Genomic DNA, 22,332 nt, shown 5'->3' with positions numbered 1-22,332 from the left:
AGTTTGATTAAAGACATGATTTTGAACTCATATTTCTTACAATAAGACCTACATATAACATGGGGCATTATTAGATTCTGGCCTTCCAGAGCTAAGGGTTTTCCCAATGAGATTAGACTCTGTGTTAGGTGTCAGAACAAGCAAATCTTCTGACCAACAGCATTGTTTTTCTTAAAATGATAGTCTAAGCAAACTGAACATTATTCCCAAATATTTGAAGTAATAATAGATGGCCTTATCTCTTATAATTTTACATTGCTAATTTGTGACTAAAGTACAACATTAATTCCTACTCTTAACAATGCGAGTGGAACAAAGCCATAAAAGAAAGCCCAAGGCCTGTCAGTTCAGACTTGACCCTGAAATAGAAACCTTCACCAGTGGATGGACTAACTGAGTTTTCATTTGCCGCATGTATAAAATAGTACTTTTCAGTCCAGAGTGATTATAAACCCTTGAAAACTCTTGATGTACCATTAATATAAAAATGTATATCTGTTATATAATTATCTTATTTTTTCCTATAGTAATATAGGTAATATTTGTTTCTAAAGTATGAAGACAAAATAAAATATCTGAGTAAACAATATGTTTCTGTAAAATATGGAAAAACTCCCTCTATTTGCAACTCAGTGTATGGGATGTCTTTCCCTTCAGAGAGCCTATTTCTGGGATAGTCAGTGCTTACAATAAAGCTTTTAGAAAGTTGAACCCTGAATTTTTGCTGTAAAGATTATAAAATAAAATACTATTTTCAAATAATTATTCAGAATTCTAAGTATAGAAATGATGATCATTACAATGAGCCAAACAGGGGAAAACCGAGCAGTTTGGTAGCCTATAAAGTGGTGACTTTATCTTTTGTAAAGGGCCTGGTATCACTTGCCAAATTACATGAATTGTTAAATTGTGACAGTGGGGAGAAAAATCCTTATATGTCTGATTATAGGAAACCAGGAGGGATTAAAGAGGGAAAGAACCTTCATTATTGGGTTGTATTGTTCTTGTATTTTTTTATCTTTTGAAATTTCTTTTTATTGTAGTAAAACACACACATATATATGTATACATACACACATAAACATAACGTTTGCCATTTTAATCATTTTAAGTGTAGAATTCAGTGGCATTAATTATTTTTGCAATGTTGTATAACCACCACCACTACCTATTTCTAAGATTTTTCATTAAGCCCAAATAGAAACTCTACAGCCTTTAAATAATAACTCCTCTCAATCGCTGGTAATGTCTACTCTACTTTCTGCTCTCTATAAATTTGCCTCTGCTAGATAGTTTCCCTGTTTTATGTTTTAATGTAACCTTGTTTCTGGCCTAGAGTTTTGGTTTATAGCTCTTATACACTAGGGAGATAAGCATGATGAGCAGGCCCTGCCCTGAGAAACCCCACTGAGAGGGAAGCTTTTCCCGGCTCCCATGGTCTGTCCCCATCCCTAGAGACCCCTGGCTTGACTGGACACAAAGGGTGTGTGTCCAGCCTGGGAGGCTGGGTGAGAACCAAGTAGGGCAAACTCCTCCTGCTTCAGCAGGGGGAACAGTGGCTGGGGCCTGGGTTGCTCTGGGGCCAGACCACTCTGGGATCACCTTAGGGACCTGATTTGGGTTTTGGTGTCTCTGGGTTTGTATTAGTCTCCTCCAAGTGAGATGAGACTCGTCTCTTCAAGGCTGTTGCAGACTGGTGTGCCACCTTTGGCCACTCCACATTTCAGAGCCACATCCATAGGACTGGGTAGGATGGCATTTGGGGCCCTAGACTCTATCAGGGCTTCTATCATAAACAAGTACCTGCTGGGATGATTGTGCCATGAAACTGTCCACGAGACCAGAGTCGATCTGAGAACTTGCTCCCCTAGTGATTGGAGGAAGCAACTCCTCCCTGCAAAATCAACATTGCCAGTGGCCTCCAAGAAGAGCCTTTTATGAACCCAGGATGGCCTTGGAAGGAAAAGGGGACTTTGGGGGATGGGTGTGGGTAGGATAGCAGCTAGGACAGTGGGCCCTTGGGAGCAGCTTCTCTGAGCCAGGGTTCCTTATGAGTCCATCAGAACCATTCTTTCCTTCCTTCTTCTATTCAACGCTCACTTTCTGCATTCCTGCTGAGTTTCCTGCACCTTGCCAGGTATTGGTAAATAGCCATGACTCTTCACAGAGCTCACAGCTTATCACAGGGGATTGCCATGAAACAAGAAAACACACAAATGAGAATTCCTCTGGCTTGGATATTCCTCCTTTAGTTTCTACAGTCAGAAGCAGCGCTGATCTCTAAGGTGGTAAAAATTTAAAATCTCATTGACTTGGAACATGTTCTCACCACCCACAGATCTGGATATAAATTTTGGTTCTATGAATAAGCCTCTGTATGTTTATTTATCAAAGTTCATGTTTTCAGTTGACTTAGTAAGATTTTTCTAAGTTCACTTTTTTCCCCAAGGGTCTATATGCATCAAAAGGGGAAGATGTTTTTTGTTATTAATTACTAAACAGTTAAGGCTATTTTTAGCTAACTTCTTTTTATATTAAAGCAGGAGCTCCCTCTAGCAAGAAGACTCTCTCTGGGGTCCCAGCACACCTGCTTCCATCTCCCAGGCGCTTGGCGAAGCTGCAAGCAGCTGGCCAGATAACAGAGCATCTCTCTGGAATACAGATTCATGCAACAGCCTCTGAAAATCAGAACCTAGCTCTCCCCCAGAGCCAAGAGCCAACGCAGAATGGAGAAAGCTATCCCAAAGAGCTTCCTCCCAACAGCCATCTCCATGCTGACCCACCTTCCCTGCTCAGCTCATCAGCACCTGATCTTGCTCAGCCAGCCCAAGACCAATCCCCAAACCCAAGGGAAGAGGGTGGTGAACAATCAGATCTTTCTCCAAAAGTAATAGCTGCTGAGATGGATGTCGCTGCTGCAGAAGCAGATGCAGTGGAGCCGTCTCCTGCCACTCCTGTGCACCCTGGCTCTCCTCCACCCCACAGTCCTCAGCCAGACCACGATGAAGAATCAGGGGAGGCCAAGGCCACCCCCACTGACCCTCCCCTGCCTGAACCTCCACAGGGACCTGGCCCAACTTCTCTGAACACTCAGATAACCCATGAGGAGGAAACTGAGTCAGCCGGACTTCTGCCTGACAGTTCCCATCATGATCCTCCAAAAGATCCTTCCCACCCTGACTCAGAGCAGAGACTTGCTGGAGATTCTCAACAACCTCTTCAGGAGGAAACCCCCAAAGCAGAATTTGTCCGGGTCAGCACTCCTTACCCTGAACTGCTACATCCTCAAGACTTACCAACAAATGCAGACCAGCCCCAGCGCAGAGAAGACCCAGTGGCTCTCCTTCCCAGAGGCCAGCTGGCTGCCACGCGGCTGCCCCAGCCCCGGGTGCTTGCTCCCCTCCAGAGCAGGAGGCCCACGCCCAAGCTCCTCTCACCCAGCAGGGAAGAGGCTTTAGCAGCGGCCTCAGATCAGACCATTACACCATCTCCCAGGCCCCCCCTAACTCAGGAAGGTGACACCAGCAAACTTCCGCTCATCAGCCCTCCCCATTCCAAAGCACCACAAAATCTGAGCCCCCAGGTGGCCTCTAACCCCCAGCAAGTCCAGCAAGAGAAGGTCAGTGAGGTGAAACTCCCTCTTATCAGTCCCCCTGCCCAGGAGCAGGTGCCACAGCATCTCCCCCATCTGTCCCAGGAGGAGGGGGCTCAGCAAGTCCGGCTCCCTCGCATCCCTACTCCTGCTGAGCCACAGCTGCCCCCGCAGGCTTCTGCTCATCAGGATGAGAGGCCTGCAAAGGAAGGCAAGGTTCCCAAAGCAGGCACCTCCTCCAGCAAGAAGATTCCAGGCATGCAGGCCTCACCCCAAGAGCCAATGCAGCAGATGGGAGCTAGAAAAAAAAAACTTCCTATCCGAAGAGAGACAGCTAAGCGGCCAGCACATCAGAGAAAGGCTCCACCTGGAAGCCACCCCCCAGCCTCTCAGCCAGAATCCCATAGTCACCTGACTCCTGCTGCGGTGCCCCAGCATCCTAACCTCAGCCCTCCTCTGAACCCCCAGGAGAAACAGAGAGGGAAAGTCCAGATGCCTGAAACCCCTGAGATCCCCCATGCTGAACCATTGCCTAAAGATCCCCAGAGAAAAGAGAAAAGGGACAAAGACCATCATTCCAGAAAAAAGGGCCATGCCAACCTCCCCCCAAATGGTCTGGCTCAGAATGTCAGCATGTCCAAAAAAGGACCATCTTTGAAAAGAGAGGTTCCCAAAGAACTATCTCAAGAAAATCAAACTACCTTTAGCGGTGATCAGCAGACTCTAGATCAGTCCCCACGCAAGAGACCTCTCCAGAGTGACAAGGCCACTGAGAAGTCAGAACAGGACAGTTCTGCTCCCGTGGAGTACCCAGGGAAGAAAAGACAGGTTCACAGCCAGGTCCAGTCTCAGAAGAGAGAGACTGCTTTGGAAGTCCTGGAGCAGGACAGGCAAGACCCCACCCAGCAGCCTGTCAAGGAATCACAGAGACCCAGCCAGAGCAGAGGTAGCTCTGTCCACAGGGACAATGCACTTGCTTCCAAGCAGCAAACCAAGGAGAAACGAACCCCCCAAAATAGGGGAGTACCGCAGGACAAAAGCCCTGTGGCTCTCCAGGATCAGCTGTCTGCTGAGGAGCGAGGCAGCCAGAAAGGAAGACTGCGTGCCAGAGGCAGTCAGAGCTCTAAGGTTTAAGTGATTCTTGGGCACCCCCACCCCAAAGCAGCAATGTCACAGAATGACAAGTCATGGCTGGGGCACAATGAGCCTAGACACTGGCCTCCTTCTGCACCCAGTGCACAGTGGGAGGGGCCGTCCAGCTCTGGATTTCTGGAAGGTGGCCTATCTTTGCACTTCTGTGCATTCTCCATGGCTTGTCATTGTAGCCTGGAAGAGCAGCTGTCTCAGGATGTGGCAGGAGCAGAGGGCTCCGGCTCTGTCAACTGCTGCCAGGTAACAGAGCCAGTCCTGAAAGCTGCTGTCAGCAAGGAGCCTTTGTGTGAAGACACGAATTCCAACTTGAGTTCCAGGGCTGGCTCAAGCAGGCCTGTTTGTCCTCTTAGTAGGAAAATTCACTTTGAGACTAGAAAATTCTCCCACGTCGCTTGCATTACCCGAGGGACGTGAAGCAGAAAGAACTCTGAGAAAGGAAGCCTTTGCTATTTCTGTATATTTCAAGCCTACAGTTGATCTGTGGGCCTCTGCTGTTGGGAAGAGGACACATTCTCCTCACTTGCATGCTGCTGTGATCAAAATGCTTCAGGCTGGCTTTGGTGTATGTTGCCTGAAACTTTTATTTGAAATGTATTTCAAAATGAATACTTGCCTTCTCTTCCTGAATAGGAATCTCATGTAAATTAGCCCATGGCTTCATTATGCCAAACCATCTGGTCAAATCCATTAAGAGATTTAGGGGGAAAAATTCAGGTGGATCAGTTTTTCATTTATCTGTTCAGCCCATCAGGCTTCTCTTGGCAGCACATGGCAGGCCAGAGCCCAAGCTGAGCCAGCTTATGTGGGTCTACTAGTAGGGGGTAGATGCCTCCCACAACCACACTGTGGGGAGGGCAGTGCTGCCCCAGGATCTCAGAGAGATTGGGGGCCAGTTGTGGAACATAACTAACTTTTGTCATTTCCTGGATTCTTGTCTAGGATTCTCACCATTTCTCATCTCTTGTTTCTTTCTCCACGTTGCATTTATTCTTTGAGTATAAGTTTCTGCAGTTCGCAGGGAATGCAGCCAGCAGTTCTCAAGTGTACACATCTGGTTTACCTCTGGCAGCTCCTGCTACTATGAAGGGATTAACTTAAATCCTAAGATTAAAAAAAAAATACAGGAAAGATTGGCCTAGCTTGGGTCAGGCATTCATTCTTAAGCCAGTCTCCTCTGGCAGGGGACAGGGTTACCTGTCAGACATGCCCATGGGGCCCACGCCTACATATGGACACTGCATTCCCAAAGAAGAGAGAATAACTTTGAGCAAGGCAGCCAACCTGAGAGTCCACTCTTAAAAAGTTACAAGTTATTTACTGAGCACTTACTGTGTACACAGCAGCATGCTGTCTTTGGCATCTGGTGTTTAAAATGGAACTGATGACTAAGTGCCTGTGTCTTTGAGTCTCACCTTCCACAAAACTGTCTGATTACCAAATGCAATGTTAAGTGCAACAGAGGAAACTGATATTTTAAAAATCCAGGATGTGAGAATCTCTTGTAAAATGAAGCACTGTGTAATCTTGGTATTCGCCCTCTGATAGTCTGGTTTTTCCAAGATGAAAGTGATAACATGATTTTTAAAAAATATTATAATTTATTGTTACTAAAAGTTAGGTAGTTCATCCAACAAGCATTTACTGAGCACTTCCTACATCCAGATAGCTGCGGGTAGAGTGAGATGCTGAGGACACTTCCAGGAGTTCATTCTCTTATCAAGGAAGAGAGAAGAGGATGTGTCACAACACCTCGTGATTAGGGCACCTGGAGGCCTATATTTGCATCTCACAGACAAGAAAACCCATTTATTAACTTTTCCAGACGGTCATAAGAATACCAAGGAAGGGCAGTGAAATCAGCCTGGGATAGGAAAATTAGATCAGAAAACACTTTCGAGTGAAAGTTATCCTTCTGCGGAGTCATCAAGGTTGCAGAGTTAGTCGGTGGACTGTTGGAGGAGGGGAGGTTTTGTTAGAAGAGGAAACAGCGTAGAGGATTGAGCAGGTGGAGCATCTTCTCAGGGCCACTTGGCAGGAAGCTGGCAGGTCTATATAGAGCTAAAGGGCCTTTCCTAAGTTAAAGAGTGTGGAAACGTGACCTTGTCACAAGGGGGAGCCACTGAGCGGTTACATTTGTATCTAGAGCAGCGGTTCTCAAATTGTGGATTGCAACTCCTTTGGGGGTGGAACAACCCTTTCACAGAGGTCTCCTAAATACATCCTGCATATCAGATGTCACAATTCATAACAGTAGCAAAATTACAGTTATGAAGTAGCAACGAAAATAATTTTATGGTTGGGAATCACCACAACATGAGAAACTGTATGAAAGGGTCATGGCATCAGGAATGTTGAGAACCACTGATGTAGAGGTGGCATCCTGGGTGAGTTTGAGGAGGGCAGTGCAGGAGGGGACAGGAAGGACGGCTGGGAAGTGACCGCAGTAGTTGGGACAAGACGGAAATGCCTGACTTAAGGCTTTGGTGGCAGAAATGGTAAAAATCGCCAGGCGTTGTGGCAGGCGTCTGTAGTCCCAGCTACTCAGCCGAGGCAAGAGAATCGCTTGAGCCTCAAAATTTGAGATTGATGTGAGCTATGACACCACGGCACTCTACCCAGGGCGACATAGTGAGACTCTGTCTCCAAAAAAAAAAAAGGAATGGTCAAGTTAAGAAGCATTTAGATTGGACACCAGGGAGAGTAGAGTGTGAGGGAAGGAAGAAAAGTTGAATAACCCCCTATTTTCTATGACCTGGGTGTGGGATACCTGAGAGTCACCCGTGCCTTGTTTAGGTGAATGACTTTAGAATTTAAAATTACTTTCAGAAACTTGTAACTTTGCTCTTTGTGCAACCATTTCTGAGGCTCCTGAAGGCATTTTGGAGTTGCATTTTCATTAGGGTATGAATGGAAGCTGATTGTCTTTCATCTGCCATGGAAGAAGCTCTAGTTTCCTGTCCCTGGGAACCATGGTCATATAAGTTATATAAGTTTGAGGTTGTGCTGTGTTTTTGTTTTGGTAGTGTAAGTTTTTAATGTCTCAGATTCAGTGCAACTGGACGTTTTGTTTGTAGTGGTTGGAGGAATAAAGAAGAAAAGATAGCTGAGAAGCTTGTGTTGCTATTAGCAATTTTCTTGGTATAAAAGGAACTTCTACATTTTAAATATGAAACATAAATATTTTTAAATTGTTGTTTTTCCATCCACATTTACAAACAATGTTCCTATCACTTCCATTTGCTATATTCCTCAGCAAAGTGATCTTTATAGGGAAAAATATTGTGGCTTATCGTCATTGAATCAGTAATCCTATTTGCAGTTTCTTTAAAGAAGTTTCACACCTAATATTCAAATCAACAGAGATAATAGTGTCACTGAGCATGAAAGCCTTCTTCAAATATTTATAGAGCAAAATCAATTATTTCTAAAACCACAGGAGATAATTGGACAAAGGACATGATTAGGCAGTTCACAAAAGAGAAAACAAAAATGGCCAATAAATATGTCCAAAAGTATTTAACCTAATTATAAGTGACAACAAAATAGATTTTTTTGGTGAGGCTACCAAACAGAGAAAGACAAAGAACAGGGTAATGCCTGTTCTTGTGAGGCTGTGAGTAAACACACTTTCTGTGTCATCAATGAAAAAGGAAATTGGCGCAACTTTTCTGGGGGACAGTTTTACAATACCTTTCAAAGTGTTCACATTTTGTCCACCTTCAACTTAGTAATTCCAATCTGAAGATTATGAGGGAAGTCACTATGTGCAAGGATGTCATGTCGATATGTTTTGTAATTTAGAAAAATGTAGCCATCCAGTAGGATTTTAAAATAAGTCTAGTCATGCTGCGGGACTATGTTGCCATTATAATTGTGTTCCAGAAGAATATTTAATTAGAGGAAACAATTTATCATGTATTAAATAGCAAGCAGGGAAGGAGGTATAGACAATGTGACTCCTGTTGTTAGATTATGGGTAATTTTTGTTTTTTCATTTATGCTTTCTAGTATTTTCTAAATGTTCTACAATGACTGTTTATTTGGGAAAAGTTATGTATAATTAAACACACACATACTCCGAGGAGCTGTCATTTGAAAGCAGCAGACTTATGTTCTCTTTTGATGGTGCATACTGAAGAGCTTGTTAAGAGTTAGAAGTGATTCGGAGAACATATTCCTAAAGAAGTTAGCTCTTACAGGAAGTCTCCCCACTTTGGGTGATGAGTTGGACTGGATGAAATGTAAGGCTCCTTTTACAGTCTATAATAACCCATTCACTGCAACTGGCTCTGCTTGCTGGCCGTGAAGAATCCAGCTATCTATGTTATTAACTATAGTGCTTAGGACCAGAAAATTGTATGTACTTAGTACTCATTAGATCAGGGACTTTCAAACTGATCTTGTAAGTCAGGATCCATAACTCGAGATACTTTTTACAATATCCTGACCCAGTAAACACATACACCCATAGGAAATAAAAATGTGTCATGAACACCCTTATTACGGTGACAGACTCGGATATTTTCTGTGATGCTAACTTTTAATTTTATAAGTGCTAATCGTGGCCTGCTAAGTTGATTTCACAACTTAGTTTGCAACCTGCAGTTGGAAAAGCCCTGCCCCGAACCCTCTGGGGCTTTGCTGTGGCACTGCCCTAGCGTCTGCTTACCAGACTTCCCGCCTCCCCGCCCTGGTTACCTTCAAGTGCAGCTGGGTGGTTTGGAGTCATTTATGCTGAATTATTCTCTAGGACAAGGATTTGGTGTATTGGCAGTTACGTTCTTTGTCAGTGTTGGGGCTCAGGACAAGATATATGCAAAATGTATACGTACAGGAATAAATTCTTATATGAAGCTAATTTAAAGAACACTTACAAACAATCTTGATCAATAGTGTTTTCATCACCGAGTACTTAGTGGGTTCCCTTGCATTTTGCTCTGTGACAAGCCTGAAAATCACCTTATTACCATAAAAGATTCTCCAAATTCCACTTCAGATAATTGCACTATTTATATACTCTCTGGCACAGTAGTCCATAAATGAATTTAATTGCCTGGTTCAATTGGAAAGACATAATTGTAGAAATCCCTTTTCTGTACTGATGGACCAGGCATTCAGAGAGGAGGATACGGAGAGCCTAAGTGTGTCTTTGATGATGTGTCGCTGATGATAATGTCGGAAGACCAAACTTCTAATCTGAAAGCTGATTAGAAGAGTGTGGTGATGATTAGCAGAAGCTGAAGACCTTTTGTTAGAGACTGTAGCCTTAGAAATTCATGATTGAAAATAACACGAAAAGTCAAAATAATCATTGCGAATTCCAGTCACACCACAATCTAGCCGTGTGACCCTGGTCAAGCTACAGAGTCCTCATGTATAAGATGAAGCTAATAACAGCCCCTACCTCAAGCTTGTTGTGAGGATAAATGAGTTAATAGCTTGAAAAGCCCCCAGAATAATGTCTGGCACATATTAAGTGCTTATATGTGTTAGTATTACACATAAGCAGGAAAAAACGCTTTGCATTTTGCTGTTTATTGAACTAGCACGGCACTGTCTAATGAGGTGGAAATATTTGGTAAATGGAATGATCTTCTTGGAAAATTCTTTTTAAAAATTTAAAAACCTTGATTGAATTAGTGGCTTAAACCAAATTAGAATAATATTGGAAAGAAATTATAGCTTAGCAAATGTTTCTAAAATCAAGAGTTCTTCACTGGACATTCACAGGCAGCGTTGAAGCTCAGAAGAGTGGGGAAATATGAATTCTGAAGTTGTTATGAATTTCCATGTGATACACACAGAAAAGACTTAAAATAATGGCATGTGGTATATGTGAAATAAACATTATCTACTATTTTTATTGTTCTTATGTCATTATTGATGAGATCAAGATCAGATATATTCTGTACTTCAGATTGGCGAGATAGCAAATGCTATCAAATTCCTTGTCCAGATGTGGATGTTTCGTATTTTCCTTGTGGTGGGTTGAGACAAAGACTGGCTTCTACAGGTTACCATATTATAGACCCTCAGTGTCCAAGGACAAAAATAGAAAGCAACGTGAAGACAAAAAATGTCTGTGCTGGGGAAAGTAACCAATGAAGCAACATCTTTGAAAAAGTTGTTCTTGAAGGATAAACCTTTAGCAAGCAAAGACTGCACTCACCTGAGATGGGTGTTATGGGGTTGGGTAGAAATCGCAACAGAAATACAGGTATTGGAAGGCATTGGTTATAGGAGAGGAAACCTTTAGTGTGTAGTGAAACTCCCTGAAGATTTCTATCCCATCGCCTGCCAATTGCTGCTACCCTTTTGGTCTTGTTTTCTTTTCCAAAATTCTTCTGTACAATGCAAATCTTACATACCAAGTTTCCGCTCTTGAAATTCACTTGTTCTATGTTTTACTTCCTTTAGAATGTCAACTAACATCAGGGGAGCACCTGTGGTTCAGTGGGTAGGGCGCCGACCCCATATACCGAGGGTGGCGGGTTCGAACCTGCCCCCGGCCAAACTGTAACAAAAAAATACCTGGGCATTATGGCGGGCGTCTGTAGTCCCAGCAAGAGAATCACCTAAGCTCTGGAGTTGGAGGTTGCTGTGAGCTGTGACGCCACAGCATTCTACCCAGGGTGATAAAGTGAGACTCTGTCTCAAGAAAAAAACAAACAAAAAACCCCACTAAAATGTCAGCTAACTACTTCATGATAAGTCCATCCATTTTATTTTGGAATTCTGTGTATTATGTTTCTTTTTTTAAAAATTTATTATGATTATTTTTTTTTGCAGTTTTTGGCCAGGGCTGGGTTTGAACCCGCCACCTCCGGCATATGGGGCCGGCACCCTACTCCTTTGAGTCACAGGCACTGCCCTATTATGTTTCTATGTTCTAATTGAAACACTCTGGTTGGAGTGCCCAGATGTTGACACATCAGTTTAACTCCACTGAAGACATCATAAAAGTATAAAGCTTAGTGGAAAGAAATTGTTTTTGTGTCTCATTATCTCTTGTAAATACACAGTCACATGCACCCTCTTTTTTCTTGATGTAGAATTTGTTTCTGTTTAAATAGCTGATTATTCCTTTAATTGGACACTCAAGAGTATAACACTTTATTGCTAGCATAGTCTAATAAACGTATTCACTTTACCTTTATAACATGAATATTGTCACTGTATTTCCTTAGACTGATGGGGCAGCTTCTACTATAAAAGCTTATTTTACTATGGAAAATTATCATGGATAATATATGAAATTATTATTTCTCTAGTTACTATTATTTCTTTCTTAGAAGCACAGATAGATAAGACTTCTAAGATGTAATTCTGTCCTAGAAAAATGGCTTCTTTGGATACTTCCAAAGAAATGTGATAGCACTTTCTCATGAGATAAACTTGTTTCTTAATTTTCCACTATAAGTTAATTATCCTATTAAAAATAAATATTTCAAATTACATAGAAGATTATTGTGTTTAATTTGTTTTAAGTTCTTTGCATGGTTACATATTTTAGTATTGAGACTTTTATAGAGATTTTATGGATACTTTATACACGTTTATGCATTTAATCATGGTAGGTGTAAATTACTCATGTTAGTTTTTTTTAAAAAACCTCACTATGTATTTTTTTCAAGCTCCATTTGTGTGGGGGGAAAAAAGAATAATTCTGAAGTCATCTGGGCATCTGAAGACCTTTGTCTCAAAAAAAAAAAAAAAGCCTGTTTCTAAGTCAAACATTTCTAAGCACTTTCCAAGAGGGATCAACTCTTGCAATGATACTTTTACTTTTGCAGATTTTTATTAAAATTATAAAAGTTCATATTGAAAAGTGATCAGCGTCATGTTTTTGGACAGGAGAGTAACTAAATTGCTTTGCTGTACAAGTGATGTTATTAATGTAGAAATACTTGTCAATAAAATGGGGATTTTGCTTTTCAAAATATTCACTATCTGGCCCCCAAATGGTAATTTTATCACTGGTAAATGACCTGGCTATGTGCTCATTATATCAAATCATCAACATGTTTTATTTTCTCCGTTTCTTTATACAGTAAAAGGACCTATTTAGTGTGCATGATGACATGACACTAAATACACATACAGATGTCTTATTCTTAGGTACACGGGCTCTATAGCGTTGTTATTTAGGTTTGATTCTATGCTTATTGTTTTAATTCATTTGACATCAAAGGAATGTAAGTCTAAGTAAAAGGCCTAAGTCATTTAGAATTAGTTTGAGATGTAGTTCTTTCTAGCTGCTCTGGATACTTCATTTATATTTTCCTGCATTTGGTAATGATACTAATCCATAAAATAACTTTAAAATCTGCCTTGGATCATTAAATTCATTTATGCTTCATTATAGGTGTTTAAATAAATTTAACTAGCCTATACACTGAAGAACTTGGCTTTTTTATGGACTGTAAAGTAGTTTATATATTTTTAAAATGTTGCCTCAGGGTTGGCTTTAAATGAGGTACTTTGAATAAGAACACATTAAGAAACTTTGTTGCATTATAACATTGGTAATTATGTCTTTTTTTGTAAATTGAGAAGTAAGATCTTTTGTCCATTGATGTATTAAGACATTAGAAAATATATTAAGAACTGGATGAAACCCTTTATTACAGGAGCTCGAGTCATTCTAATGGTGGTATTACAATGCAGTTTAATAGTAATCTAAACACATTATCTTTACCCAAAATGTTATGTTGCGGAGAAACCATTAAGACAGTAAAGTTTTGGAATTACAGCTGAATTGTGTCATCAGATTGAACTTGATTTGTTTACACCATAGTACAGATGGTATATGTCTTAGAAATCTAGAAAAAGGAACTCTGACACACACAAAAACTATTTTAAATAAGCTTTTATATAATATATAGAATCTTTTCTATGAAAATTACTTCAATGAATATAGCTTCTATTTAATTTTATCTTATTTAAATTTGTTCAAAGTTATCTGGTCTTTTTTTTTTTTTGCAGTTTTGACCAGAGGTGGGTTTCAACCCACCACCTCAGTCATATAGGGCCAGCACCCTACTCCTTTGAGCCACAGGTGCTGCCCCTCTCTGGTCTTTTTATAATAATCTTTTCTTACAGATGCTCAACAGAACAGTGTTGTTTTAAAAAGAAAAAGCAGACTGGGTGCTGTGGCTCACACTTGTAGTCCCAGCTACTCAGGGGGCTGAGGTAGGAAGTTGCTTAAGCTCAGGAGTTTGAGGTTGCTGTGAACTAGACTGATGCCGTGGTACTCTAGCCTAGGTGAAAGAGTGAGCCTCTCTGTCAAAAAAAAGAAAGAAAAGAAAAATTAGCACAGGTTCCACCTCTATCATATTTCTCTCTCTCTCTCCCTCCTCTCCCCATTCCATAGCAAATTCTTTACCATGATGCAGTTATATCAAGCATGCATCGCTGTTCTTATACAAGCCACTTTCTCTGCCTGATATATTCCCCCAGATACTTGAATATTTTTCTTCTTCATGTTTTAGATATCTGTCCAGGTGTCACCACCTTAGAGAGGACTTCCTTTGACCACCAGGCCATCCCTCCTGCTGTCCCTTTATCTAGCTTCCTGGTTCTTCATCATATTTATTATCTGACCTTATTTACTTATTTTTTTAACCTCACTAGGTTTTTTTTTTATTGTTTGGGATTCATTGAGGGTACAAAGAATTAGGTTACACTGATTGCATTTGTTAGATAAAGTCCCTCTTATAACTGTGTCCTGCCCCCAAGAGGTGTGCCATACACTGTGACCCTCCACCCCCTTCTCTCCCCACCCCTGCTGCTACCTCATCCCCCTACTCCACCCCTCGTATTAGCTTATCTACTGCCTTCATGTTAGAATTGAGTACATTGGATTCTTGCTTCTCCATTCTTGTGATGCTTTACTAGAATGTTTTCCACTTCCATCCAGGTTAACACAAAAGATTTAAAGTCTGCATCTTTTTTAGTGACTAAATAGTAGTCCATGGTATACATATACCACAGCTTGTTAATCCATTTCTGGATTGGTGGGCATTTAGGTTGTTCCTACATTTTGGCAATTGTAAATTATGTTGTGATAAATGGTCTAGTGCAAACGTCCTTATGATAAAAGGATTTTTTTCCTTCTGGGTAGATGCCTAGTAATGGGATTGAAGGATCAAATGGGAGGTCTAGTTTGAGTTCTTTGAGGATTCTCCCTACTTTCTTCCAAAAAGTTTTTTACATGTGGTTATTCAGTTCTCCTAACACCATTTATTGAGTAGGGATTCTTTTCCCCAGTGTATATTCTTGCAGGGTGCTAGAAGAGCTTAGTTTCATCTCATGGTTTTCTATTCAGTTCTAAATGTCAATGTCTCTATTTTTGTGCAAATACCTTGCTTTTTTGATCACCATGGCCTTGACAGGGTGGTAAGGTGATAACCCCAGCTTTGTTTTTATTACTAAGAATTGCCTTGGCTATATAGGGTTTCTTCTGGTCCCATACAGAATGAAGAATTATTTTTTCCATATCCTGAAAGTATGATGATGGTATTTCAATGGGGCTTGCATTGAATCTGTAGATTGCTTTGGGTAGTATAAACATTTTCACAAAGTTGATTCTTCACAGCCAAGAGCAGTTCTTCCATTTGTTAATATCTTCCTCTATTTCTTTTCTTAGGGTTTCATAATTTTCTTTGTAGAGGTCCTTCATTTCTTTTGTCATGTATATTTCTAGGTGATTCATTTGTTTTGAAGCTACTGTGAAGGGAATTGTGTCCTTGATTAGCTTCTCATCTTGGCTATTATTGGCATATACAATGGCTACTGATTTGTGGGCACTGATTTTATATCCTGAAATATTGCTGTATTTTTTTTCACTTCTAGGAATCTTGTGGTTGAGTCTTTGGGGTTCTCTAAGTATAAGATCATATTGTCAGCAAAAAGCAAGAGTTTGGCCTCTTCCGCTCACATTTGGATGCCCTTTCTGTTCTTCTCTTGCCTGATTGCACTGGCTAGAACTTCCAACACTATGTTAAATATTAGTGGTGATGGAGGACAACCTTGTCTGGTTCCAGTTCTAAGTGGAAAAGTTTTTAGTTTTCTGCCATTCAGTATAATGTCAGCTGTGGATTTGTTGTAGGTGGCTTCAATCAGATTAAGAAATGTACCATCTATGCCTATATTCTTAAGTAAGTGTGCTAATTAAAAAAGGATACTAAATTTTGTCAAATGCTTTTTCTGCATCTATTGAGAGGCTCATATGGTCTTTTGTTTTTGCTTCTGTTGATATGGTGAATTATGTTTATGGACTTTTGTATGTTAAACCAGCCTTGCATGCCTGGGATGAAACCTACTTGATTGTGATAAATGATTTTTTTTTTCAGTTTTGGCCGGGATCAGGTTTGAACCCACCACCTCTGGTATATGGGGCCAGTGCCCTACTCCTTTGAGCCACAGGCACTGCCTGAATGATTTTTTTTTTTCAGTGTGTAGCTGTGTAATCTATTGGCTAGGACTTTATTGAGAATTTTTGCATCTATATTCATTAGTGAAATTGGTCTGAAATTCTTTTTAGTTGGGTTTTTTCCCTGGTTTTGGTATCATAGTGATGTTTGCTTCATAGAATATGTTGGGGAAGATTCCTTCCTTCTCAAGTTTTTGGAATAATCTCTGCAGAATGGGTATAAGCTCTTCTTTGACGGTTTGATAGAATTCTGGTGTGAAGTCATCTGGCCCAGGGCATTTTTTGGTTGGGAGATTTTTTTATTATTTCTTTGATCTCAGTTCTTGAAATTGGTCTGTTCATTAAATTTATTTCTTCTTGGTTAAGTGTAGGGAGAGGGTTTAATTCCAGGTACTGATCTATTTCCTCTACAGTCTAATTTCTGGACATAGAGTTTCTTGTAGTACTCAGAGATGATCTCTTATATATCTGTGGCATCTGTTGTTATTTCCCCTTTCTTGTTTCTGATTTAGGTTATTAGAGATTTTACTTTATGTTTCTAGTTAATCTGGCCAAAGATTTATTGATTTTATTTAGTTATTTGAAAAAACAACTTTTTGTTTCATCAATTTTCTAAATGATTCTTTTGTTTTCAATTTCATTAATCTCTGATTTTAATTTTGGTTATTTCTTTTCTTCTGTTGGGTTTAGGATTAGATGGTTCTTCTTTTTCCAATTCTATAAGATGGTTCATGAGTTTGTTGATGCACTGTTTCTGTTTTTCTATGTAGACATCTCATGTGATAAATTTCCCTCTTAAGACTGCTTTTACTGTATCCCACGGGTTTTGGTAACTTGTGTCTTCATTGTTGTTATGTTTGAGGAATTTAACAATTTCCTCTTTTATCTCTTCCTGAACCCAACTACCATTCAGCATAAGGTCGTTTAATTTCCAAGTCTTTGTGTGGGGATGAACATTTTTGATGGAGTTGAGTTCCTCCTTTATCACCTGTGGTGTGAGAAGATACAAGGTATAATCTTTATTCTTTTAATTTTGTTGAGGTTTGAGTTGTATACTTGGATGTAGTTGATTATGGAGTACTTGGCATGGGCTCAACAGAAAAATGTATACTTTTTAGCTTTGGGATGGTGTGTTCTGTACATGTATATTAATCCCATTTGTTCTAGGGTCACATTTAAGTCCTTTGTATCTTTGTTTAATTTCTGTTTAGAGGGTCTGTCCAATTCTGTCAGAGGAATATTAAAGTCCCCAAATATTAGGGTGTTAGGGGATATCTATATTATTCAGGCCCATCAAGGTCTGTTTCATAAATCTGGGAGCATTTAAGTTGGGTGCATGAATATTTAAATTTGAAATATCTTCTTGTTGTATTGTTCCTTTGACCAATATAAAGTGTCCATCTTTGTCTTTCTTAACTTTAGTTGCTTTACATCCACTTGTATCTAAAAATAAGATTGCAACCCTTCCTTTCTTCTGATTTCCATTTGTTTGAAATACTGTTTTTCATCCCTTAGTTCTGAGTCTTGATTTGTCCTTCAAGGCTAGAGGTGTCTCCTGGAGATAGCATATGGATGGCTTGTGCTTTTTTATCCAATCAGCAAGCCTGTGCCTCTTCAGTGGTGAATTCAGTCCATTGACATTTATTGAGAGAATTGGTTAAGTGTGGTGAAGTTCTGTTCATCTTATTTGGTGAAAGTCCATTGTGTAGTTTTATCCTTTGCACCATAGTGGAAACTAAGTTTTGATTTTTAGCTTCTGGTTGTTTACTTTGCTGCTGATCTGTTGTGATGGCTAGTGTTGAGAATAGATCCAAATATTTCCTGTAGAGCTGGTCTTCTTACAGTGAATTTCCTCAGTGTTTGTAAATCCACAAAAGATTTTATTTCTCCATCAATTTGAAGCTTAGTTTAGCAGGATACAGAATTCTGAGCTGAAAATTGTTTTGTTTAAGAATGTTGAAAGTGTATTACCATGCTCTTCTGGCTTGGAAATTTTTAGTTGAAAAGTCTGATGTCGTCCTAATGGCTCTATCTCTGTAGGTCAGTTGGCACTTACTCCTGGCTTCTTGTATAATTGTTTTTTTTCATATTGATTTTGGATAGGTTCATTACAATGTGTGTAGGAGAAGCTCTGTTTGAATTGGGATGACCTGGGATTTGATATCCCATCTGAAAGGATTGTTTGAGGATCTTTAATAAAACTTGGGAAGTTTTTATTTATGATAGTCTCCAGTAGGGCTTCCATTCCTATGGGACAATCTACTTCCCCTTCAGGAATCATTATTCATTTGTTTGAACACTTTGTAGAGTCTCATAGTTCTCTAAGCACCTGTTCTACTTTCTCTCTCTTCTTTTCTGCCTTTTTAACCACCTGGGTTAACTTGAACACTTTATCCTCTAGCTCTGAGCTTCTTTCTTCTTCGTTGTCTAACCTATTTTTGATCCTTTCCACTGCATCTTTACATTCCCTGATTATCTCCTTGATTTCCTTAATCTCTGCTATATTTTTCTATATTCTACATATCTCTTGTCTGACTTTTGGTTCTGTCTTTCCATTTTTTCTTGTCCATTCCTTTTATTGTCTTTATCATCCATATTTTAAATTCCCTTTCTGTCAAACCCATTAATTCTTTATAGGTAGAGTCTTCTGCAGTAGCAACCCCATGGTCCCTTGGGGGAATTGCTGTGTTTCAGTTTCTCCTGTTGCCCAAATTTTTCTGTTGGTTTCTCCTCATGTGTTCTTTCTTCTTGTTCACCTCCTTGTCCTTTTTCCTTCTCACTGCCTCTATTGCTTCAAATTACCTTGTTTCAGAGTTTAGGTCTTGAAATGACTTCAGCCTGAACAAAGCCAAACTCTTCCTCGTGGCCAAAAATACAGAAGTTCTTCCTCTTGATGACAATGTTACATTCTTTTTACAATATGTCTCCAGGACACCAGGTGGCACTATGTATTTTTTGTTCAGGAGACAGCACAACCAGCAACCTCTGTGATACTTATTCCTAACTTAGTTGCCTTCAATGATCGCCTGGTTATTTCCTCAACATTCAGACACTGCTGGGTTGGGATCTTAAAGCTCACAAGAATCCTATAGGGGCAGGTCTCACAGTGCCCCCAACTCCAATTCCTGTGGGGTGCAAGAGTCCCTCAACCTGTCCCATGAGTGAAGTTCTGATCCCAGCTGGTGGAATTAAAATGGCCATGCTTTTGGCCCCTGCTAAGACCTTCTCACAACCTTCCCCGGCCTTGAAATCTGGTTTCTGTATACTATTCAAGTCTGCCCATGCTTCCAAGCTTCCCACTCAATGTGCAGCTTCCCCCAACAACTGAGAACTCCAGAAAGGCTTCCTCCCATCCTGGACCTCTGTGGTGGGCCAGGTGATCCCAGCTGGTCACAATCTTGCCTATTTGATCAGATTTCAACCACTCCAGATCATATGCTGGGTCCAGCTCACCACCTCCTTGCTGTGCTCCCTGAGCTACAACTCTGGGTAAGGTTCCCATGCTAGATATGGCTGAGTTCTCTCTTTTTTTCCAGTCATTGTAGGGGAACTCATCTGAACTATCCTTCTGGTGCACCATCTTGGTCCACCCCATCTGACCTTATTTAATATGTTATTTGTCTTTCTTCAACATTAAAATGTATTCCCCACAGGTCAAGAACTTTTATTTACTGCCATATCCCCAACATTCAGAGCACCATATGGTATATCGCAGATGTGTTCAATAAATATGGACCAAATGACTTTTTTAATCACAAAAATTCAACAAAGAATATTTCTACACACTATTGTTTGCTTTATCCTTTTTTTATAAGCAGCATTATTTTCATGTTGCTTTTTAGTTTTTTCTATTATCAGAATATATCAAGAATATATTTCTTGTCCATTTGTTGCATTTGTTGAATCTCTTACCCTCTCTCTTAAGACAGGTGCTGGGTTATGGAGCTTTTGACTTTCCTATCATGATTAAATAATTTTACTTCTCTGCAACTAATTTTACTTTGTGTTATTGGTTTGGAATTGCCACACAATTTGGTGGGAGTTTTAGTTCGGATTCCATCTCCACACATAGCACAAAAGGAGAGGTCTGATTTCGCACAAGTGTTCCTACCTCTGTCCAGGGTAGACTATGCGCAGGTGATACCCCTGTTATAGCTTCTTAACTTACAAAGAGCCCAGGTCTTATATGCCAAGCATGCAGAAGCTGTGGCCTCCCCTCTCAGTTCAGGTGTTCCAGCATTAGCCCCTTATGTCCTCTGACATCTTGGCATCAAGTCATACTCCTCTGACTTACTATCTTTACTTCACTTATAGCACTTACAAATTTTTCCTTCTCTGTTTCTGGTTGTTATGCATTAAAAACAAATTTCTGTTATAAATTAGTGGGCTTTTTTTCTTTTTGTATTCAAGTAGGGATCACTTCCCATGTTTGCTTAGTCATGTGCTTATAGAGGCACATGTGGAAATCATTTACATTAGCATTTTACAAGCAATATTTCTGAGAATGTTGATGCTTCTGTATAGTCAAAGGTATTTGTACCTGGACCCTCTGGAAATGAGTAGTAATAAATATTTATACAGTATGATTATATTGTAGGTCTATGGATGTTCCAATGTTTTAAAGGAAAAATTAGACATCATTTATGAATAAACTTTATTGAATGGTGACCTAATCATTTTATTTCAAATTTCTTCTTAGAATTGCATGTTTTATTCTCTTTTTGGCACTTTTGAAGAATTTCATAAAATGGAAAGTAATTATAATGATAACTTTTGATTAAGTATCCAAAAGCCATTGTTTTTGACATGTTTTAGTTTCTTTAATGCCATTTATAAGCTATATTGAGTACTAGTTATATTCATAGGATATGTCAACTAGGTCTTACAAGCTCATTTATTATTATTATTATTATTTTATTCTAACATATTTATTTAATGCATAGTTTATTGCATTTGGACATATAAAAATGTAAAATATTCCTATCACTTTGGAAAGTTCCCTTATTCTACTTTATGCCTTTAATTTTAAACTTTTTTTCCCCCCTGCCAGATGTTCAGACATTACCCCTGAGAACTGAAGAGCCTCCTGGGACGGATACTTCCAAGAATGTGGATGATTTCTTGCATACTACAAACAGAAACTACTTTATTAAATTATGGACTAAACTTTCAGAGAAAAAATCACCAGTGGTAAGGGAGGGATCGAGGAGTGAGGTAGCAACTGAGTGCAGGGTACAATGTCGGACTCAAAGGGGAATTCATATTTTGAGACTAATAAGTTTTCCCAAAACCATTCTCTCACTGACATCAGCTGAAGATAAGATTTTTTACATCTCTAACAATAAACACTGATTCTAAAAGTAGAATATTCAATATGAGATGTTGTGAATACCCTTCTTCCAGGCTCCCAGTGAAAACTCTGACACTTAACTTCTATTTAGCAAGACCAGAAAAGCACTACCATAAAATTAACACAGTAAAATATGTATTTCAAGGGAAAATGTGCTTTGTTGCTAGAATATAATTTTGGGTTGGAGGACTAAGCTTAAAAAGTGAGTCCACTCAAAGAGTCCATTTTTATAACTTCCCACTACTTAAACCAGTCATATAACTTTGTCCCAAATTAGTGCTCTGAAAGCTTGGAGAAATCAGCTTGGGCAGGTGTATGAAATGCCAGATTGGCACAATATTCAGATTAGAGTTGTATTCATTTTCCATTTGTAATCATTTTTAGCTGATGATCGGGGGAATACAAAAAGACTTAAATAGTTGCAATTGCAGTTTACACAGACCTGATAGAACTTTTATTCTGACTCCTTTAGTCAACTCCTTGGCTATGTTTCCTTAAGGCTAGCCTATTCTAAGCAAGTATTGATAATTGCATCATCTTCTAAAGTCACAACCCTGGGCAGTGGTCAAAAGAATCAGATTGGTTACTGGTTACTTCAGACAAAACATCTCAGGTTGTGGTGTGTAGACATATCTACATGGTCTACTCTGATTAAGTCATAATCATTGTTTGTCCAAGCTCAAGAAGCAGGATTTCTGTTTCCGCTTCCTGGATGTTCTGTTGTTCTTTCTCTGTCCTGGCCAGCCTCTTCCACTCACTCATTCTCTCTCACTAACTGGAGAACACTTTCATCTACTGTCCAGT

At 39.8% G+C, this 22,332-nt stretch overlaps 1 protein-coding gene across 1 annotated transcript in view; it reads left to right on the top strand.

Moving 5' to 3' along the window:
- Positions 1-22,332, top strand: part of LRGUK (leucine rich repeats and guanylate kinase domain containing) — a 107,272-nt gene that overhangs the window by 65,866 nt on the left and 19,074 nt on the right. The window contains exon 16 of the mRNA XM_003791666.3: positions 21,229-21,368. Within this exon, the coding sequence (XP_003791714.1) occupies positions 21,229-21,368 (140 nt within the window). The remainder of the gene's footprint in view (positions 1-21,228; positions 21,369-22,332) is intronic.

This window comes from Otolemur garnettii, unplaced genomic scaffold (genome assembly GCF_000181295.1).
Source record: "Otolemur garnettii isolate 467f Iridium unplaced genomic scaffold, OtoGar3 scaffold00049, whole genome shotgun sequence".
NCBI classification, from domain to species: domain Eukaryota; kingdom Metazoa; phylum Chordata; class Mammalia; order Primates; family Galagidae; genus Otolemur; species Otolemur garnettii.
The sequence above is the reverse complement of the archived record's forward strand: the minus strand, read 5'-3'. Positions and strand labels throughout refer to the sequence as shown.